At 40.5% G+C, this 20,412-nt stretch overlaps 1 protein-coding gene across 7 annotated transcripts in view; it reads left to right on the top strand.

The window, feature by feature from the left end:
* The window catches only part of HECTD1 (HECT domain E3 ubiquitin protein ligase 1), a 104,576-nt gene extending 87,489 nt beyond the window's left edge, over positions 1-17,087 (top strand). For 6 of the 7 annotated variants that reach the window (XM_034768704.1, XM_034768702.1, XM_034768708.1 and 3 more), the window contains 13 exons: positions 295-349; positions 600-782; positions 1,149-1,359; positions 1,436-1,521; positions 6,371-6,498; positions 9,787-9,988; positions 10,128-10,265; positions 11,061-11,668; positions 12,921-12,999; positions 13,105-13,198; positions 13,989-14,139; positions 15,377-15,521; positions 16,396-17,087. In XM_034768704.1, the coding sequence (XP_034624595.1) occupies positions 295-349; positions 600-782; positions 1,149-1,359; positions 1,436-1,521; positions 6,371-6,498; positions 9,787-9,988; positions 10,128-10,265; positions 11,061-11,668; positions 12,921-12,999; positions 13,105-13,198; positions 13,989-14,139; positions 15,377-15,521; positions 16,396-16,533 (2,218 nt within the window). In that variant the 3' untranslated portion in view covers positions 16,534-17,087. The remainder of the gene's footprint in view (positions 1-294; positions 350-599; positions 783-1,148; positions 1,360-1,435; positions 1,522-6,370; positions 6,499-9,786; positions 9,989-10,127; positions 10,266-11,060; positions 11,669-12,920; positions 13,000-13,104; positions 13,199-13,988; positions 14,140-15,376; positions 15,522-16,395) is intronic. The other variant, XM_034768707.1, reaches the window with a different exon arrangement.
* The last annotated feature ends 3,325 nt before the right edge of the window (positions 17,088-20,412 follow it).

The raw sequence follows: 20,412 nt of genomic DNA on the forward strand, positions 1-20,412 counted from the left end.
AGGCCCCATTTAAGAAAATGGGGCTTAAGTGCTTTGCCAAAAAGGGATGGCCTTAAACACATGTTTCTGAGCATGAGTTGAAGTATTCTGCTGAGTTGGGACATCTCACGCTTGCTACCTGGAAGAACTGCTGCTACTGCTCTTTCGCAACTTCCAACAAAACGATAAAGTATAACTGCAGAATGTAGAGGCTGTACTAAAGATTCTGAGTGAATCAATATAGCATTATTTAAATATCTTCTGCTTTTCTGAAAAGCTATTTAAAAACATTAACACTAATGTTTTCATGTTTAGAATCATGTACAGAGAAATGAAGGATTCTGATAAAGAGAAAGAGAGTGGAAAAATGGTAAGACTAATTTTGGTACTTTTGCTAATCCCTACATTGTGTGGCTGTTTAAATAATAACAAAACAAATCATTGCAGTTTGCGAAATGCAACATTTTTTTAAAAAGCACTAACGTAGTTCTTGAATATTTAGAAGATATGAGTGAAAATTTTTGTAAATGCATGTTCCTAAAGAAATTGTGTATAATGCATGTGAAATCTTTAGGACTTTACAATCAGGAAAGACCAACATTTGGTGGTTCCTGTTGTAGGGTTGCTGGTCAATAGAGCATGTGGAACAGTACCTTGGCACTGATGAATTACCAAAGAATGACTTGATAACCTACCTGCAGAAGAATGCAGACTCAGCTTTCCTGCGCCACTGGAAATTAACCGGCACTAATAAAAGTATTAGGAAAAACAGAAATTGTTCTCAGCTCATAGCTGCATACAAGGTATATGTCCGCATCCAAACATTTTTTTTTTGGTTGGGAATGGCTGTGTGCTTCGTTTTGCAGCTTTGAAGATTCTTGAGGAGGAGGGGTGTGAGGTGTAACTACAAAATTGCTGTATGGTTCATGTGCCAATATCAAGTTTAGTCTTTGCTGGCTCCATTTCTTTTATATGCCTCTTTGTCAAGAGCATTAATATTAAAAAGCACTCAGATCATAGTCTGGACCATAGTACTGTTTGTACTTTTAAAAGTTTTAATTCTCTAAAAGGCTAAACACATTCTTGTTTGTAAAGTGGTTAATTTACTTTGATACGCTGTTGTAAAAATACTAGTCTCTATATTTTCATTCTAATAACCCTTTTTACAGGATTTTTGTGAGCATGGATCCAAGTCTGGATTGAGCCAGGGAGCCATTTCCACTCTTCAGAACTCTGACATTCTTAGTTTGGCAAGAGAACAACCTCAGGCCAAAGCTGGTAGTGGGCAGAATTCCTGTGGTGTGGAAGATGTTTTACAGTTACTCCGTATTCTGTATATAGTTGCAAGTGACCCTTATTCAACACGAACTTCTCAAGAAGGTTTGTAAATAGCCTAACATGGTTTATTCAGCACTTTAACAAAAACAAAATAAACAAGTTCTTTTCATATTTTCAGAAGGAGATGAGCAGCTTCAGTTTAATTTTCCACCAGATGAATTCACAAGCAAAAAAATCACTACAAAAATTCTGCAACAGATTGAGGTAAACATAATCTAAATGGTATAATTTTAAGACTGTTTATATTCTTGATTGCTTTGGTTGTATGAAATTTAATAGCTGATTTGGTCATTTAGACTTCTGGATTCTTTTGCCCTTATCAGAGGGGTAGCCATGTTAGTCTGAATCTGTAAAAAGCAACAGAGAGTCCTGTGGCACCTTTAAGACTAACAGAAGTATTGGGAGCATAAGCTTTCGTGGGTAAGAACCTCACTTCTTCAGATGCAAGATACTTTTGGTATCTGAAGAAGTGAGGTTCTTACCCACGAAAGCTTATGCTCCCAATACTTCTGTTAGTCTTAAAGGTGCCACAGGACTCTCTGTTGCTTTTTACAGATTCAGACTAACATGGCTACCCCTCTGATAAGGGCAAAAGAATCCAGAAGTCTAAATGACCAAATCAGCTATTAAATTTCATACAACCAAAGCAATCAAGAATATAAACAGTCTTAAAATTATACCATTTAGATTATGTTTACCTCAATCTGTTGCAGAATTTTTGTAGTGATTTTTTTGCTTGTGAATTCATCTGGTNACTAACAGAAGTATTGGGAGCATAAGCTTTCGTGGGTAAGAACCTCACTTCTTCAGATACCAAGTGTATCTTGCATCTGAAGAAGTGAGGTTCTTACCCACGAAAGCTTATGCTCCCAATACTTCTGTTAGTGGTAAAGGGACCCTCTGTTGCTTTTTGCCCTTATTTGTCAAATAGGTAAATTTATTTCCCTATTTTTAAAATCATTATCCTTTTTTTTTAAGCAATACAGTCTAACCAATCCAGATATAAAATATGATGGAAAAAGAGGAATCTAATCATAATAAAGATTGCACAAATATTGTGCCCTCCAGTCCATGAAAAATAAATCAGCTGAGCCTACTAAAATGGAAAAATCTCCTGGCTGGCACAGTCAATTTATCAAAAAAAAAAACAAAAAACAAGGAATACTTGTGGCAACTTAGAAACTAACCCATTTATTTGGGCATAAGCTTTCGTGGGCTAAAACCCACTTCATCAGATGCATGCAGTGGAAAATACAGTAGGAAGATATATACATCAACATGAAAAAATGGGGGTTGTCATACCAACTCTAACAAGACTAATCAATTAAGGTGGGCTATTATCAGCAGGAGAAAAAAAAACTTTTGTAGTGATAATCAGGATGGCCCATTTCAAACAGTTGACAAGAAGGTGTGAGTAACAGCAGGGGGAAAATTAGCATGGGAAAATAGTTTTTAGTTTGTGTAATGACCCATCTGCTCCCAGTCTTTATTTAGGCCTAATTTAATGGTGTCCAGTTTGCAAATTAATTCCAGTTCTGCGGTTTCTCATTGGAGTCTGTTTTTGAAGTTTTTTTTGTTGAAGAATTGTGACTCTTAGGTCTGTAATTGAGTATCCAGAGAGAGGTTGAAGTGTTCTTCAACTGGTTTTCTAATGTTATAATTCTTGACGTCTGATTTGTGTCCATTTATTCTTTTGCGTAGAGACTGTCTGGTTTGGCCAATGTACATGGCAGAGGGGCATTGCTGGCACTTGATGGCATATATCACATTGGTAGATGTGCAGGTGAACGAGCCCCTAATGGTGTGGCTGATGTGATTACACAAACTAAAATCTGTTTCCCTATGCTAATTTTTCCCCTATTGTTATTCACACCTTCTCAACTGCTTGAAATGGGCCTTCTTGATTATCACTACAAAAGTTGCAGAGTAGCAGCCGTGTTAGTCCGTATCCGCAAAAAGAAGAACAGGAGTACTTGTGGCACCTTAGAGACTAACAAATTTATTAGAACATAAGCTTTTGTGGACTACAGCCCACTTCTTCGGATGCATATGCACGAAAAGCTTATGCTCTAATAAAGTTGTTAGTCTCTAAGGTGCCACAAGTACTCCTGTTCTTCTTCTTACTACCAAAGTTTTTTTTTTTCTCCTGCTGATAATAGCCCACCTTAATTGATTAGTCTTGTTAGGGTTGGTATGGCAACCCCCATTTATACTTGCTCTTTGTCTTTTATCTGAGATCCATCACAAATTCCATCATCCTTTGACAGCAACATATGTAGATCTAAAGGCAGCCTTCAGTTGTCCATAGAGCTGCCTGTGGAAGGGCTTATGAGGCATTCTCAACATCTTCTTGAGGTTAATTCAAGATCTGCATAATGACTCAGGGGCACAGGTGCAATGGGGGACGAATAGGTTTGACAAGTTTTACCCTAGATCTGGATTGAAACAGGGATGTGCCCTGGCCTCAGCCCTATTCTGCAGTGCAGTGGATTGGCTCCTTGAACATATCTTCGCCAATACTGGTAGAACTGTCGGTTCAACTCCTTTTACTGACCTGGATTATGCAGATGCAGTTGTTTTCTTTGGCCCGGATGCAGACGACCAGCTTCCAGCATATGGAAGCTGCCCTTGGTCTAAAGGTTTTTTGGGCAAAAACAAAAATCCAGTGTCATCACAAAAGTGATACAACACAACTGTGCTCTGGACAAACTGTGAAAGTAGTGGATGATTTCATCTGCGTAGACAGTAAATTGTTGTTAAATGGGCACAGCCAGACAGACATTCTAAGGAGAATTGGTTTAGCAGCCTCTGTCATGAAGGACCTGCATAGGGTCTGGAGCCAGAAGAAGTTGAAATTATGTACCAAAGTATGGATTTATCAAATCTGTGTGCATCTAATCTTCTTATACGGATCTGAAACATGGACATTGCTTAAACAAGGCATTAGGAGACTGGAAACATTTCATATATAGTAAAAGCTGTTTTATCCAGCATGTTGGGGGAATGGGGGGTGCCGGTAAATGAAAAATGCCAGTTAACTAAGAGGGAGGGAGTTTGGGTGTGGGGTTGGGGTGCGGGAGGGGATACAGGGCTCTGGGAGGGAGTTTGGGTGTGGGAGGAGGTGCGGGGTGCCGGATCTGGGGCCACTCACCTCGGGCGGCTTCCTGCAAGCAGCTACCTGTCCCAGCTGCTCCTAAGCGGAGGTGCAGCAGGCGGCTCTGCGTGCGGCCTCCTCAACTCCCATTAGCCAAGAATAGCAGCCAATGGGAGCTGCGGAGGCAGTGTCTGTGGGTGGAGGCAGCACACAGGGCCGCCTGCTGTGCCTCCACCTAGGAGCAGTGAGGACAGGTAGCCGCTTGCGGGAAGCCACCCGAGGTCAGCAGCCCCAGATCCGGCGCCCTGCACTCCATCCTGTGCCCCAAGTCCCCTCCCGCACCCAAACTCTGTCAGAGCTCACACTCCACACCCCCTCCCATGCTCCAACCCCCTGCTGGCCCTGTGCCAACTGGACTGTAAACTGGACTTTCAATGAAGATCAGAAATGCCGGTTTATAGAGCATTCCGGTTGGTGAAGTGCCGGATAAAACAGCTTTTACTTTACATTGCTAGTGGCGACTGCTGGGCATAAGATGGTTTGATTATATCCATAATAGGGATGAATTATTGAAAACTGGCCTTAAAAGGATTGAAGACCTCATTGGTTACTACCAGTTAGCATTTTCTAGTCATATAGCCTGCCTCAGAGATGAAGTCTCTATATATCAAGCCCTGCAGATTGGACTTGAGGTCAGGAGATGAGATTGCCTGGCCATGCACTGGCAACAGCCATGTGGTTGTCCATGATTAACCTACCTGCATTAGATTAATAATCGCCCTCTAGAGCTTTTAGACACCTTGGTATAAAGCCATGCAGTATGACCACTGACATTGTTCACTACAGACCCTTGCTATCTAAGAGTGATGATGGAGGTGGTGTTGTCGAGGCCAATGATATGGAACAATGAAGTGAAGTAACTAGGTTGTGGCTCCACTAGATCCAATCAGTGGAGTAATTTAGGCCTAACTTGGAGTTTGACAAGGAGCTGACTATAGATACCAAGCCCCCTGCAGAATTTTGTTTAGGTTTATGCATTATTAACTTAACTCCTGTTCCAGGACCACATTCTTCCTTTGCTTATATTTGTGTAACATTTTGATGGAGTGCCATTGCATAGTATACCTACATTGCATAATACTCCTTTGAAGACAATAGCATTGCATTGGTGTAACTGAGGGAAGAATCTGGCCTTCAGTATCTGGATTACTGATGATATTGAGAGCTAGAAAGAACTTGATATTTAGATCAGACTGAGCTTGCAAGACTAGCACTTAGGAAATCCATCTTTATATGTAAACTGATCAAATTTGATATGAAGTTGTTGATGCACAATAAAAATGAAACTTGAAGATATGCTATTTTATAAAGTGGAACCACATTTTATATCTAATAATTCTGACATTCCTGATTCTTAAAAATTCTTCAGTCCCTTCACTCATTTTTTGTGTGTGTCCTTTAAGGTCAATCAAAATTTCTTCAATCCCCCCCCCCCCCCCCCCCAATATCTAAATAATGGCCTCAGGTTCTATAAATGAGTTGCCTGAAGTCTTCAGATTTTTCTTTCAAGTTTTTCGTGGTCCTGTGTAGGACATCCAGGTGCTTACATTATGTTTCCTCTGCTTAATCATTTCTGCAGTATTATTGAGCAGATCAGGAAAAACTGTATTCTCAGGGGGGAAAAACGTTGGTCCTTGGTACTTCTCTCCCATCTCTTGTCCCAGTGGTTCATTATGTTTCTCAGTGGCTGGCTTGCCCTCAGGCACCTTACATCCCACTCAGACAGAGTCCTTGAAACTTCATCAGCCTTTTCATTCACTGATTTAAAAAAATTATTTTTACCCCAGTAGGCATAAAAAGTCAGTTCAGAGTAAACCTTGTTCTCTATGCATCTGTCGATCATGTTGTTTGGTAACCTGAACCGGTATTTTAAACAGTTATTTCTATGTTAAATTACAGGAACCATTGGCACTGGCAAGTGGCGCTTTGCCAGATTGGTGTGAACAGTTAACTAGCAAGTGTCCATTCTTAATACCATTTGAAACTAGACAGCTGTATTTCACGTGCACAGCATTTGGAGCATCAAGGTAAGAGATGTGATCATATCAGAATGAATGTATTCTGAGATGTCTTCATTTGTTTATTTAGGTTTTACAGTTCACTGTAAAACCTTTCTTTGACTTCCCTTAGCATGAAAAATCGGAGTGTTTTTCTTTACCTATTTAAGGAGTTTTTAAAATAAACTTAATTTCTAAGAAAAGGGGGAAATCTGTGAATGTTTTTAATAAGATTTTTTTTTTTTGATAACTTACAGCTATTTATGTATGCACTGTGCCAAGGGGTTCTGGGGTGGATGGCCTTTCTGTGGTTTGATGTTCCATAGGAAACGTCATGTAGATCCTCAGCATGTCAGTTTAATTTGCATGTGTGCTGTAGCTGGCAGGTAATGCTATAACAGCTAATGATTTTGTTGGGTCTCAGATCAAATAGTTTATTACATGTTTTAATTTCAGCACAGACCTCATTGGTAAGCATAGTTGTAAGAGAGTATAGACCAGGGGCGGGCAAACTTTTTGGCCTGAGGGCCACATCGGGTTTCCAAAATTGTATGGAGGGCCAGGGCCAGTTAGGGGAGGCTGTGCCTCCCCAAACAGCCAGGCATGGCCTGGCTCCTGCCCCCTACCTTCTCGCCCCCTGATGGCCCCCCCCTCCCCCCCGGACTCCTGCCCCATCCAACCCACCCCTGACTGCCCCCCGCCATCCCATCCAACCCCATTTCTCATTCCTGACTGCCCTCCCGGGACCCCTGCCCCATCCAACCACCCCTTCTCCCTGACTGCCCCCAGAACCCCTGCTGCCCCATCAAACCCTCCCCCCTTCCTGTCAGTCCCCACTGCCCCTCCCCCCCCAGGACCCCTGTCCTCATTCAACCTCCCTGTTCACTGCCTTCTGACCGCCCTGACTCCTATCCACACACACCCCGACCACCACCCCAAACTCCCCTGCCCTCTATCAACCCCTCCCACCCCCTTACCGCGCTGCCTGGAACACGGGTGGCTGGCGGCGCTACAGCCATGCCGCCCAGAGCACCAGGACAGGCAGCCGCACCGCCCAACTGGAGCCAGCCACCTCACTGCGCAGCACAGAGCACCGGGTCAGGCCACGGATCTGCAGCAGCGCTGACTGGCAAGAGCTCGCAGCCCTGCCGCCCAGAGCATTGCGCCGGCGGCATGGTAAGCTGAGGCTGAGAGGGAGGGGGAACAGCAGGGGAGGGGCCAGGAGCTCAGAGGCCGGGCAGGCGGGTCCTGTGGGCGGATGTGGCCCCCGGGCCATAGTTTACCCACCTCTGGTATAGACAATTAAGACACATTTGTGAGTTTAGTTTTATGTAATGAAAAGGAGAAGGAAGTGTCATTGAACCATGGTAGCAGAGACTCATGTTTAATACTCTAGAACTTTAATACTCCTAAAACTTTGTTACGTGTGTGACACCTACAAATTACGTGATGGTGCAGCATGATATAAAGGTTTTATTGACGTTAGTTTGGGATGATCTGCATAACTCTGCCAAAGTTGCGTCAATAAAAATTGATACCCATATACCATGCCAGCATATTACCCTCTTCTTCCCCTAGCATTTCCTGTACTGAGCACAAGAAAGAGGAAAACGAGACTTTGGTCCCTTATATCAGTTTCTGTATATATATTAACAAAATATTTTTGTTCTGTAACATGCTGACATTAATCCTTCAGAGAAGTAGTGTGGAACAATGAGACTTGACATTTTCTCTGCCTAATGAAAAAAGTTCCTTTTTTTCTAGCTCCGCGTTGCCATGAAATCTCAGAGTTTAAAATCTTGGTATTTTTATAGAGTGGTATATAGCAGTGATACTCAAACTGAGGCTTGCGAGCCGCAAGTGGCTTTTTAATGTCTCTCCTGCGGCTCTGTGCAGCACATGATATTAAAATACTGTGATTTACTTATTAACCAGTCAGGATGTTTTTACTATATTATTAACCAATTGTAGTTGATAAAATAATATTTGGTCATTTTGCTGTGAGAATAATGCCTATATTTATCTATAAAATATAAAAATAGTAAATGAAACAATGAATTCACAGCTCTTTTGGGTAATGCTGATCACTAATTTGGCTCATGAATCACTGAGGTCTGTATCACTGCTATATAGAAAAGCTATATATTGAAATAACTCCTTGTTAGATGGATAAGTAGGTTTGTGATAAATTGCACTGGTTTGAGAAACTTAAACTGCACCAGCATGTGAAACATATCACATGGCTGTTGTCTCCGCATTTATGTGCATGTGTTTATAATGCATATAATACAAGATAAATGGTTTGCTATGTTCTTTACATATAAAAGGCATCCTCCAGAGCATATTCCTGCAATTTATTTTTCATACTTTGTATATCTTTCAACTTACAGCGGCTCTCAAAGCACTTAACAAATTAAACCTCTTAGTAGCCCTGTGGGATATATAGATTTATATAAAAATATATTAAGTGACTTGCCTACAGTTGAAAAGGAGCCAAGTGTGTAGATTAGGGAGTAGTTTGTTGTTGACGATGATGACAGAGAGGATGAGAGAATTAAAAACAATGCCTTTGGATAGGTGGTGGTGGTAATAATTGCAGGTGTTCTTGTTTAATTGGTAAGGGCTTAAAAAACTCAACAGGGAGACAGACCCTCCCTGTGAAATTCTGACAGTTTAAGGAAATTATGGCTAAAATTACTTGATTTCTTTCTATCCTTTACACTGTTATGTTTTTACTTTTTCTTCTCTTAACTACATGTGTGAATGACAGTGTTTCAACCTTACTTGTGCATTTTCTGGCTTGTCTATTTGTTACAGAATTGGGTTATGTAACATAAAATACTCATCTTTATGACCAGTATAATGTATTCCTATTTCACAGATATAATGTGAGTTTTAATTTAATAAGTGTCTCCTTTTGAGAACTTCAGATATAAAGCACTACTGTAAGTGCAAAGCATTATTTCCTTTTATTCACTCCCATTGCAGTTAGTAGGAGTTATGCACTCAGGTCAGGTATTGTATATCAGTGTTGTGTTTTGCTATATTGTTCATTTAACACCAGAAGTTGAGGATGATGCATTATATTAATGCAAAATGAATTATTACATATTTGAATTTATAAAACAACAAGAGGTGTGTATCTAAACATTCTAGGTGCCTCTGAAAATATTTAGAAATGTAACAAATCAATACAGAACATAGCGTTTAGGGCTTAACAGCATGTCTTGCACATCCACTTATATCAGGGTTCCCATGAAAGAAATATGTTAGTAACTCACAATTTTAAGAAATATCTATATTTCTTTCTGTTACCAGAGCAATCGTATGGCTACAGAACAGACGTGAGGCCACTGTTGAACGGACAAGGACCACAAGTACAGTGCGACGGGATGATCCAGGAGAATTCAGAGTTGGACGCCTCAAACACGAGAGAGTGAAAGTTCCACGAGGTGAATCCCTGATGGAATGGGCTGAAAATATCATGCAGATTCATGCGGACCGAAAGTCTGTTCTAGAGGTAAAACATGTCTCCCTAGCAGAGTAGTTTTAAAACACTTTTATGGAAGGCAGCTGAGTGATATAATTAGCTGACAAACATTGAGTCTTTTCTTTTTCTAATATTTCTTTTCATTCTTAACTTTCATTGTGTATTTCAGGTGGAATTTTTAGGAGAAGAAGGAACAGGCCTGGGGCCTACATTGGAGTTCTATGCACTGGTGGCAGCAGAATTCCAGAGGACAGAACTGGGAACTTGGCTTTGTGATGACGATTTTCCAGATGATGAATCACGTCAGGTATGGATCATTTTTACTTGTGGTTGTTCAGAGGAAAACAAATATTATATGGTAACAAAAGTAGCTCACTGGTACTCTCACCAGCTGTTGAAAGTCTTGAATCCATGTATTATAGGCAAGCCTGGTATAGTACCACTTATTATCAAGGTTGCCTGACACTTCACATGATGACAGTACTGTTTTGGGTTTTTTTTGTTGCTAATAACTATGCCAAACTTTAACCATATAGGCTGAAATTTTCTATGCCTGGGATCTACCTTGGTTTGAAATTTTTTTGGAAGATTTCAGCTAAAATGGCTCTGCTGTTTCAGAGAACAAGATTAAGGGAAAATACATTTGTTTTGTCCATGTTAAGAAATTCTCAGCTTTGTTGATGAGAAGCTCTAGCCCCTCCATTCTGGCATTTTCTAATTATTGAGTGTTTGACTTACATACTTTATCTTTTAATGTAGGGTGTGTGTGTGTGTTTGATGATCTGAGCTGAGTGAATGTAGGATTCAGGTTGCTCTTCTACTTTTACTACATATATTTGGATTACTGCATATTAACAAATACCACAACAACAATATTGAGTGTTATATCTACATTTGAACTGAAATGAAAACTACAATTGTATTGGACTTGGAAGTGTTTTATATTTGAATAGACCACTTCTACACATTTGTTAAACTGAAGGATGTTTATTAAATGTTTTTCTTCTGAGAAGGTAAATAATAGACTAATATAAACACAGTGTCTATATTTAAACTCATCTTGCACAAAGCTACCATTTCCCCCTTTTTTCCTTAAATCCAGGTTGATATTGGAGGTGGATTAAAACCCCCTGGATACTATGTACAGAGATCGTGTGGACTTTTCACAGCACCATTCCCACAAGATAGTGATGAACTTGAAAGAATAACCAAACTCTTTCATTTCCTTGGAATTTTCTTGGCTAAATGCATTCAGGATAACAGACTGGTGGATTTACCCATTTCTAAACCTTTCTTTAAACTCATGTGTATGGGTGACATTAAAAGTAATATGAGTAAATTGATCTATGAGTCTCGGGGTGATAGAGACTTGCACTGCACTGAAAGTCAGTCGGAGGCTTCTACAGAAGAGGGACATGATTCACTGTCAGTAGGAAGTTTTGAAGAAGACTCCAAGTCCGAATTTATCCTTGATCCACCGAAACCTAAACCCCCTGCTTGGTTTAATGGAATTTTAACATGGGAGGACTTTGAATTAGTAAACCCACATAGAGCCAGATTTTTAAAAGATATTAAAGACCTTGCAGTTAAAAGACGTCAAATTTTAAGTAACAAAGGTCTTTCAGAAGATGAAAAGAACACAAAACTACAGGAATTAATGCTGAAGAACCCATCAGGTTCCGGGCCTTCGCTTAGCATAGAGGATTTAGGGTAAGAGATTTCATTTTTATATTTATACATACAATTTATTTATATTTATACATTTATTCATACAATTCTGCTTAGTGGAATTACTAATATCCATATGTACATTCATAAAATACAAATTTCAGTTTAATTTCTGAAGACTCCAGTGATATATTTATTTAAAAGTAGTGGTGCTATCACAAGTTTTCTGGCAAAACCCAGGTTGGTTAATTACATTCTGTATCCTTAAAATTCTTGCATAGTGGCAGGTTGAAAATGTTTTTTCATTCCCATATTAAATGATTGCTGGGCACCATGCATTGTTTGCCATGTGGACTCTCAGAGTAGGCTGCATTTCATTATTGGATGAAATCATAACTTTGTTCAGATACAGTTTGTGAAGCCCTTTACTAAGAAAATAAAACAGTAAATATTCTGTTTCATCTCAAGCATATTTGTGATGTATTTTAGAAACATCCTTTACATGGCATGAACTGGTAATACCGTTGTTGTTTTGTTGTTGTTTAAAAACTTTAAACCCAGTATATGCTGTTTATATTTATTTTTTTCTTTTGGAACCCAGACTCCACTGGGTTTACACTGGTTCTCTATGATTACAAATTAGCATGGCAGCTCTGTGTGTGAAAGTAGAGTCCACAACAGTGACAAACAAGAGTCTGGAGATCTGTAGAATTTGTATTATCAGTCCATTAAGGTTCCAGTCCTGCCACAGGTGTGACACATGCAGATCCCTGCACTGTCACATATTCCCATTGACTTCAGAGATGTTGCATGAGTACAAAGGGGTCCATCCATGCTGAGCCTGTTGCAGGATCAAGGCCTAAATGTCTAGTAACTTCAGTGGCTTCATGCTACCGCTGATATTATCCCTGGAAATACTGAGAATGTTTGTTCCTGGTTGTATGATTTTAAACTAAAAGATGACCTACTAAAAAAGGTTTCAAAATTTAATTATAAAGATATTTTATGTTTAACTGTTTGAAACTTTAGACACTTGTCAAAGCAGAGTGGAAGAAGTGGACTATATGTGTAAATACACAAATCCATTGGAAAAAAATCTATTTTTTATTATGTAGTCTATTGCATTGCTTTCTAATATGGTGTCAGCGTTCACATTCTTATATAAAATGATCCACAAGCTGTTTTCATAGTAGTAAGATGAGATGCTATCCTTTTTTAGATAACAACTCTAATATTTTCTGCAAAAGCAGTCACTGATTTGAATGATCTATTAAAACCTGTCCTTATTTTGCAGTCTGAATTTCCAGTTCTGCCCATCATCCAGAGTATATGGTTTTACAGCTGTGGATCTCAAGCCAAATGGTGAAGATGAGGTTAGAAAACAAACCACCTTATGGGATTTTAACAGTATGCCATCTCAGCAATCATGTTTAATGCAACATTGACTCTTTTTTATATCGTGTATATTTTCTTTATAGATGGTAACTATTGATAATGCAGAGGAGTATGTGGAGCTAATGTTTGACTTCTGCATGCAGACTGGCATACAGAAACAGATGGATGCATTTAGAGGTAACAACCATAGCAGATTATGTTCACAATTTAGCTGGACATGTTGGCATTCAGGATCTTCTGATTTAATGCAGTGGTATAGAATGTCACGCAAAACCATGGTTTTAAAAACAGACTGCATATGGTAGAAAAATAATTCTGGTTCCTAACCACCACCACTAACGTTAATATGTGTAGAAAATGAAAATAAATTATGGAGATATACCTATCTCATAGAGCTGGAAGGGACCCCGAAGGGTCATCGAGTCCAGCCCTCTGCCTTCACTAGCAGGACCAAGTACTGATTTTTGCCTCAGATCCCTAAGTGGCCCCCCTCAAGGATTGAACTCACAACCCTGGGTTTAGCAGGCCAATGCTCAAACAACTGAGTTGTCCCTCCCCCCGACACATTTTAAACTCACTGACATTTAGTATTGTGGTGCATGCTATTGCTAGCAAATAGTTATATACACACACATCCCAATTCTAAACCAAGCACCAACTAGTTTAAAAGAATAGATGATTTGCTCCATTTAACCCAAACACTCATTTTTAAAAAATAAAAATGAGAGTTAAGGCATAGTAAACAGTTGATGCAGACAGGCTGACTATAGTGTTGACCAGTAAAGCTGCTGCCATTACTAACATTTGCTTTAAGTATAGTAATCCTATTTCTTCATTTGACTTAGCTAAAGAACCATAGTTTAAAAATATTAGTTCTAGTTTAATGATTAAAATGTTTAAAAGCTGAAATTATTTTGGATGCATTCTTGTGACTAGATTTTTTTTACTTGTATCTTTATAAATTAAGATGGTTTCAATCGAGTCTTCCCAATGGAGAAGCTGAGTTCCTTCAGTCATGAGGAAGTTCAGATGATTCTTTGTGGAAATCAGTCACCGTCTTGGGCAGCTGAGGATATCATCAACTACACAGAACCTAAACTTGGCTACACACGAGATAGGTGCCTATTAGTCTAACCTTGGTTTTAACATCACTTAAGAAATATGTGTAATGATAACATCCATATATTCCTTACATGAAGATTCTAAATTGGAGGGACTGCTGATCAGCGTGAAGACCATGTGGAACAAACACATGGCAGTGGATGTAACCTTTGTATTTCTCCAATAGATAGTCTTAATTCTGGATGAGGAGTTTGAGGTGGTGGTGGTGAAAAAACAGAAAAATGAGATTGACGTTCAAAAGAGTAGGTTAATAGAACCCCAATGTTAACTTCTTGTCACAGAAACTTTTAGAGATAACATTAATTTGGTTTTATTTTTACTTACATGATGTTTAAATTGTAGTTCATTTGGGAATTATACTGGAATAAATTTTTATTTCTATTAAGGAAGGCTGCTAGAAAGAACCCGTGCAGTTTTGTGAGCTCCCACAGTTGGTTTTGGAGCAGTAGAATACAAATTAATTTTTCTTAGGTGTATTGGTGTTATAGTACTGAAGATGCTGTGTAGCAGGGGTCTTCTGTGTACCCATTCTGTTTGCAAGTATGAGCATATGCTGGCTGATGCACTGCTAATGCATTGTCAGAGTGCAGTTAATTAACTCTATCATTGATATAAAGGAGGTGTGAGTGTCTCTTTATTTGTAGGGAACCAGGGTTTAAAACAGTGGTGTCTGTAGTGAAAGCATGGGGGAGAAATTTTAGGCTGAGGCTTATGTTTTAATAGTTGTTTGAGTTACCAATTAAGTGAAAACACAGGAAGTGGGTATGTTTGAACACTGAAGGTTGAATTCTCAGTTACACAAATGCCCCTTTGCACCACTCTGGTGGTGTGAAATGATTTTAAAGGGCCCTTCGTGTAACTGAGACGAGGCCCAGTATGTGTGGATTCTGTTAAGAGCAGATTTGGAACTCTACCTAGCTACCAATTCACACACAAGGAATAAATGGAGATCTGTTAATTCCATCTCCAGTAGTAACATGGGGAATTGATATGTCCCTCTGTAGGTTTTGCCATGTAACATCTGGCAAAGAAATTTTTAAAAATATAATTTTCATCTTTTTCTTTCGTATAAATGCTATCTTCTTAATTCAGTATGAATATTTTAAACAAATAGTTGCCCTTTAAGTTTGTGTAAAGACATTGATTTTAATGTCTCAAGTTACAAAATTCTCTTTCCTTCATCACAAACATTTTGTTGTTGATGTTCATATATTTTTAATTTTTTTTTTTTAGTCCTGGATTCCTTCGATTTGTGAGAGTTTTGTGTGGTATGTCTTCGGATGAAAGAAAAGCATTTCTCCAGTTCACTACTGGCTGTTCAACACTCCCACCAGGAGGACTGGCTAATCTACACCCCCGGCTCACTGTTGTGCGCAAGGTATAGGCTCTTCAGGGTACCTCTCAACTTTAAGCTTTTTGCTTACCAAAAAACTACATCTGCCACATAAATAAATGTTAACCTTACTTCAACACTCACTATTTTCTGTTAGCCTTTCAATGCCAAACTCCACTCCAGCTCTTCTCTGACTTTGTACTCTCGTATATATTCTCATAAAAAGGAATTAAGGAAATGTGTATGTAAACTAATTACACTTCAATCTCTCCTAACCTTTTTCTGATTGATACACCCATCCTTTGGCATCTCACTGTTTTATGTAGGAAGTAGAGCTGGGTGGGAAGCAGTTTTCCCGTCTTGTGAAAATTTTCAGAGATTTCAAATATTTTCCCTTTTTACATTGGGGCAAAACTGAAACCTTTTGAAATTTTTCATCAGAATTGAGAGAGAGACCGAGCGTGCGCACCATCCCAGAACATCCAGTAGCCCAGTGGGTGAGGAAATCACCCGATATGTGGGACACTCAGGTTCAAGTCCTTGATCTTGCCAGATTTAAAGTAGAAACTTGAACCTGGATTTCCCACATCCCAGATGTGTACTCTAATCATTGGGCTATTTGGTATTCTGGGGTGGGTTCCTCTCTCTCTCTGGGTTTGACTACACATTTCTGGACCCGGGAAACCTTTCCGAAGAGAGTTACACTGAAATGGATACGTTTCTGCAAAAAGTTTCAATTGTGGCAATTTGGAATTTGCCAAAAACAGCAGAAATCTGTGAAAAAATTCCCAGCCAACTCTAGCATGAAGTAGATTGTAAATTCAACAGAGGAGAAAGGACTTATGTATTTTTATCATATATGTATAATACAATAAACTATAGCAGTACATAAATAATATTCATCCTTCCCTATTCTCAGGTTGATGCTACAGATGCAAGTTATCCATCTGTGAATACCTGTGTGCATTACCTTAAATTGCCTGAGTATTCCTCTGAGGAGATTATGAGGGAGCGCCTGCTAGCTGCTACTATGGAAAAAGGCTTTCATCTCAATTGAATTGCTCTGTGCAACATGGGACATGAGAAACTGTCTATGATATTAGTGAAGCCTCTTGTGTTTGTGTGCAGAAAATATGATCTCCACGCTGTGCTCTGATGAGACTTACCTTTTTTCCACCTGTGAGGCTTTAGGAATATGTGGAAAAAGTTTGTTAGCTGCTAATGACAAAACAAATCCCTGTAACTACACAGCCAGCAAGTAAATGGCACAGAACACTGTGTGATGCTTCAAGGGCTTGCACGACTGGAAATTAAGATGGTTCTCTTTGACTGTTCCAAAGAGCAGATTTTCAGTGTTCACCGACATCAATTTCTAAGTGTATTTGTGTAAAGTTTGTCATTTAATACCTTGTACACTACAGTTGCCATCACTGATCCCTGTTTTGCTGGCTTTAAACTAACTGGTCAAAAACTTGCTTCCTTAAATCTTAGAGTTAATGGGCATCACAAGCTTTTTCTTTCTTTCTTTTTAATGGTGCCTGCACTATTGGAGTATTCTAGTGTTGTTTTTTCTTTTTCTTTTTTTGGGGGGGGAGGGGGTGTTTGTTTTTTGCATATAATCATGCACAATTTTTTTTTCCTTTCAACTGGGAATATATTTTGTTTTCTTAAATGCCCTGCTATAAAGATCAAATCCTTAAGTGTGTTAGTGCAGCTCAACAATAAAGCTATTAAAAAACAAAACAAAACACTGGTTCCTGGTGCAAGGCACACTTAAAGCGAATTTTACTTTTGGTTGTACTTTCCTTGTATATTATAAACATTTATTTAACTTGTTGCAGTTTGAAATTTAAAAAAATTTCCAATGTGTATGCTCAACAATAATCATTAAAATGTTTGCAGCGTACAAAAGTGTCTCCTCTGACTATTTCTCTCATACTCCTCAAATATGAGTACATAGACTAGATATCTTTATTTTGAATTGGTCAAATGTAAGTGTTCTGAAAGCATTAACTTTTGAAGAAATTTGGCTTATTTTTCTAAGTTTAAGAAAAATAGAAATTGGGGTATAAGAGCAAATAAGTGACCTGTTCATTAGCTTGTCTGTTGGCTAAGCCAGGGCGTTCAGAGTTTTGCAGTGTAGCTTTCTGAGAACTAGCTTGGCAGATACCGAAGACACTGTGCAGCACTACAGCTGTTTTTCAGACATGATATGAACGATACTAAGTTGCATATTGTATCAGAGTGAATGACTGCACCCCACAACATGCAATTGATTAAAGTTTTTTTGAGGGAGCAATGGCTGTCTTGATTGAACCATGCATTATAATTTTTTTGTTGTGGTCAGTGACTGCTTATAAAGATGAAGTAAATAAGATGTTACTACACTTTTACCAGAAATGTCTTGAAACAATCAATAGCTTATAACAAAAATGCATATTTCTCAGTCCCCTCCATGTAGCAGTCTTCAGCATGGGATGTTTCCCATCTCCAGGACAACTGCAAACAGACCAGATCTGTGCTCTGAGCCTGGGCTTGGGATTGCCTTTCAAAAAGAACCCCCCCTCAGAATTCTAGGCCTCCAACCAGCACACATGCAGACTCTAGGACTCCCTTTTGGAGAAGAGCTATCACAGGATTTTTAAGAGGTTTTTTGTTTTTGTTTTTACTGTTTCCTCATTGGTTTAGAGGGCTTCTTCCTCAAAATTAACGAGGAGACTAACAAATTTATTACCAAGTGTGAGGTCAGTCTAATGAGACATTAATTTAACAGCAGGATACCAATGGAGGAAAAATAACTTTTGAAGTGGTAATGAGAGTGGCCCATTTCAGACAGTTCACAAGAAGGTGTGAGTAACAGTAGGGGGAAATTAGTATTGGGGAAATTAGGTTTAGGTTTTGTAATGACCCAACCACTTCCAGTCTTTATTCAGACCTAATCTGATGGTGTCCAGTTTGCAAATTAATTCCAGTTCTGCAGTCAAGTCCAAGGGTATGTCTACACTACGAAATTATTTCGAATTTATAGAAGCCGGTTTTATTGAAATCGGTTGTATACAGCCGATTGTGTATGTCCACACAATAAAATGCTCTAGGTGCTCTAGTCGGCAGACCGCGTCCACAGTACGAGGCTAGCGTCGACTTCCGGAGCATTGCACTATGGGTAGCTATCCCACAGCTATCCCACAGTTCCCGCAGTCTCCGCCGCCCCTTGGAATTCTGGGTTGAGATCCCAATGCCCGGATGATGCAAAACAGTGTCGCGGGCGGTTCTGGGTACATGTCGTCAGGCCCCTCCCTCCCCCGTCACAGTAACGGCAGACAATAGATTTGCGCCTTTTTACCTGGGTTACCTGGGTTACCTGTGCAGACAACATGGAGCCCGCTCAGCACAGCTGAGCTCACCGTCACCATATGTCCTCTTGGTGCCGGCAGACGTGGGACTGCATTGCTACACAGCAGCAGCTGCTAACTGCCTTTTGGCGGTAGACGGTGCAGTAGACTGGTAGCCTTCATCGGCGATCTGGGTGCTGGCAGCCGTGGGGCTTGCCTTTTGGCAGTAAATGGTGTATTATGACTGTTAGCCGGCCTATTACAAGTCGGGTCATCGCACGTTAGCAGAGTCTTCCCTGAGCAGCAGCTCGTGCAATAGGCCTGAAGACCATCGTCATACACCGCCCCGTATTTGCTGCCAAGCACCCAGAAAGATGCCGAGGGCTATCAGTCACGCTGCACCGTCGTCTTAAGATGTAAAAAAATAGATTTTCTCTGTATTCATTTGCTTCCCCCTCCCTCCGTCAAATCAACGGCCTGCTAAACCCAGGGTTTTCAGTTTAATCTTTGGGGGGGACCAGTCTGTGACAGTTGTTTGTGTCTCTCCCTGATGCACAGCCACCGTTCTTTATTTTAATTCCCTGTGCCTGTACGCCATGTCGTCACTCGGCCCCCCTCCCTCCTTCCCCTAGGCCGTCAGATACTACGTTTGCGCCACAGCTCGAGCCGAGAAGCGGTTCGCGCCTTTTCTTTGAATTCTGGGTTGAGATCCCAATGCCCGGATGATGCAAAACAGTGTCGCGGGCGGTTCTGGGTACATGTCGTCAGGCCCCTCCCCCCTCGTCACAGCAACGGCAGACAATAGATTCGCGCCTTTTTACCTGGGTTACCTGTGCAGACAACATACCACGGCAAGCATGGAGCCCGCTCAGCTCAGCTGAGCTCACCGTCACCATATGTCCTCTGGGTGCCAGCAGACGTGGGACTGCATTGCTACACAGCAGCAGCTGCTAACTGCCTTTTGGCGGTAGACGGTGTAGCATGAGTGATAGCCGTGGGGCTGGCAGCCGTAGTGCTGCATTGCACCAGCCCCTTGCAGGCGATGGTATATTATGACTGGTACCCATCGTCGTCGTACTGGTATGGCTGTCAATCATGGCCACCTGGGCAGACATGCTACTGTTTCGATGATGACGGTTACCAGTCATAATATACTATTTTCTGCCAATTGCCCAATATTGTCTGCTAAGCACCCAGAAGAGGCCGAGGGCGATGCTGGGTGCTGGCGGACGTGGGGCTGGCAGACGTGGGGCTGCATTGCTACACAGCAGCAGCCCCTTGCCTTTTGGCAGATGATGGCATATTATGATTGGTACCCGTCATCGTCATACTGGTATGGCTGTCACTCATGCTGCAGTGTCGACTGCCACCTTAAGATGTAAAAAATAGATTTGTTCTGTGTTCATTTGCTTCCCCTTCCTCCGTGAAATCAACGGCCTGCTAAGCCCAGGGTTTCCAGTTTAATCTTTGGGGGGACCATTCTGTGTGACAGTTGTTTGTGTTTCTCCCTGTTCCTGTACCTGTACGCCATGTCGTCACTCGGCCCTCCCTCCCTCCCTCCCGCCCTCCTTCTCCTGGTCCATCAGATACTACTTTCGCGCCTT

This window comes from Trachemys scripta, chromosome 4 (genome assembly GCF_013100865.1).
Source record: "Trachemys scripta elegans isolate TJP31775 chromosome 4, CAS_Tse_1.0, whole genome shotgun sequence".
In the NCBI taxonomy this organism is placed as follows: domain Eukaryota; kingdom Metazoa; phylum Chordata; order Testudines; family Emydidae; genus Trachemys; species Trachemys scripta.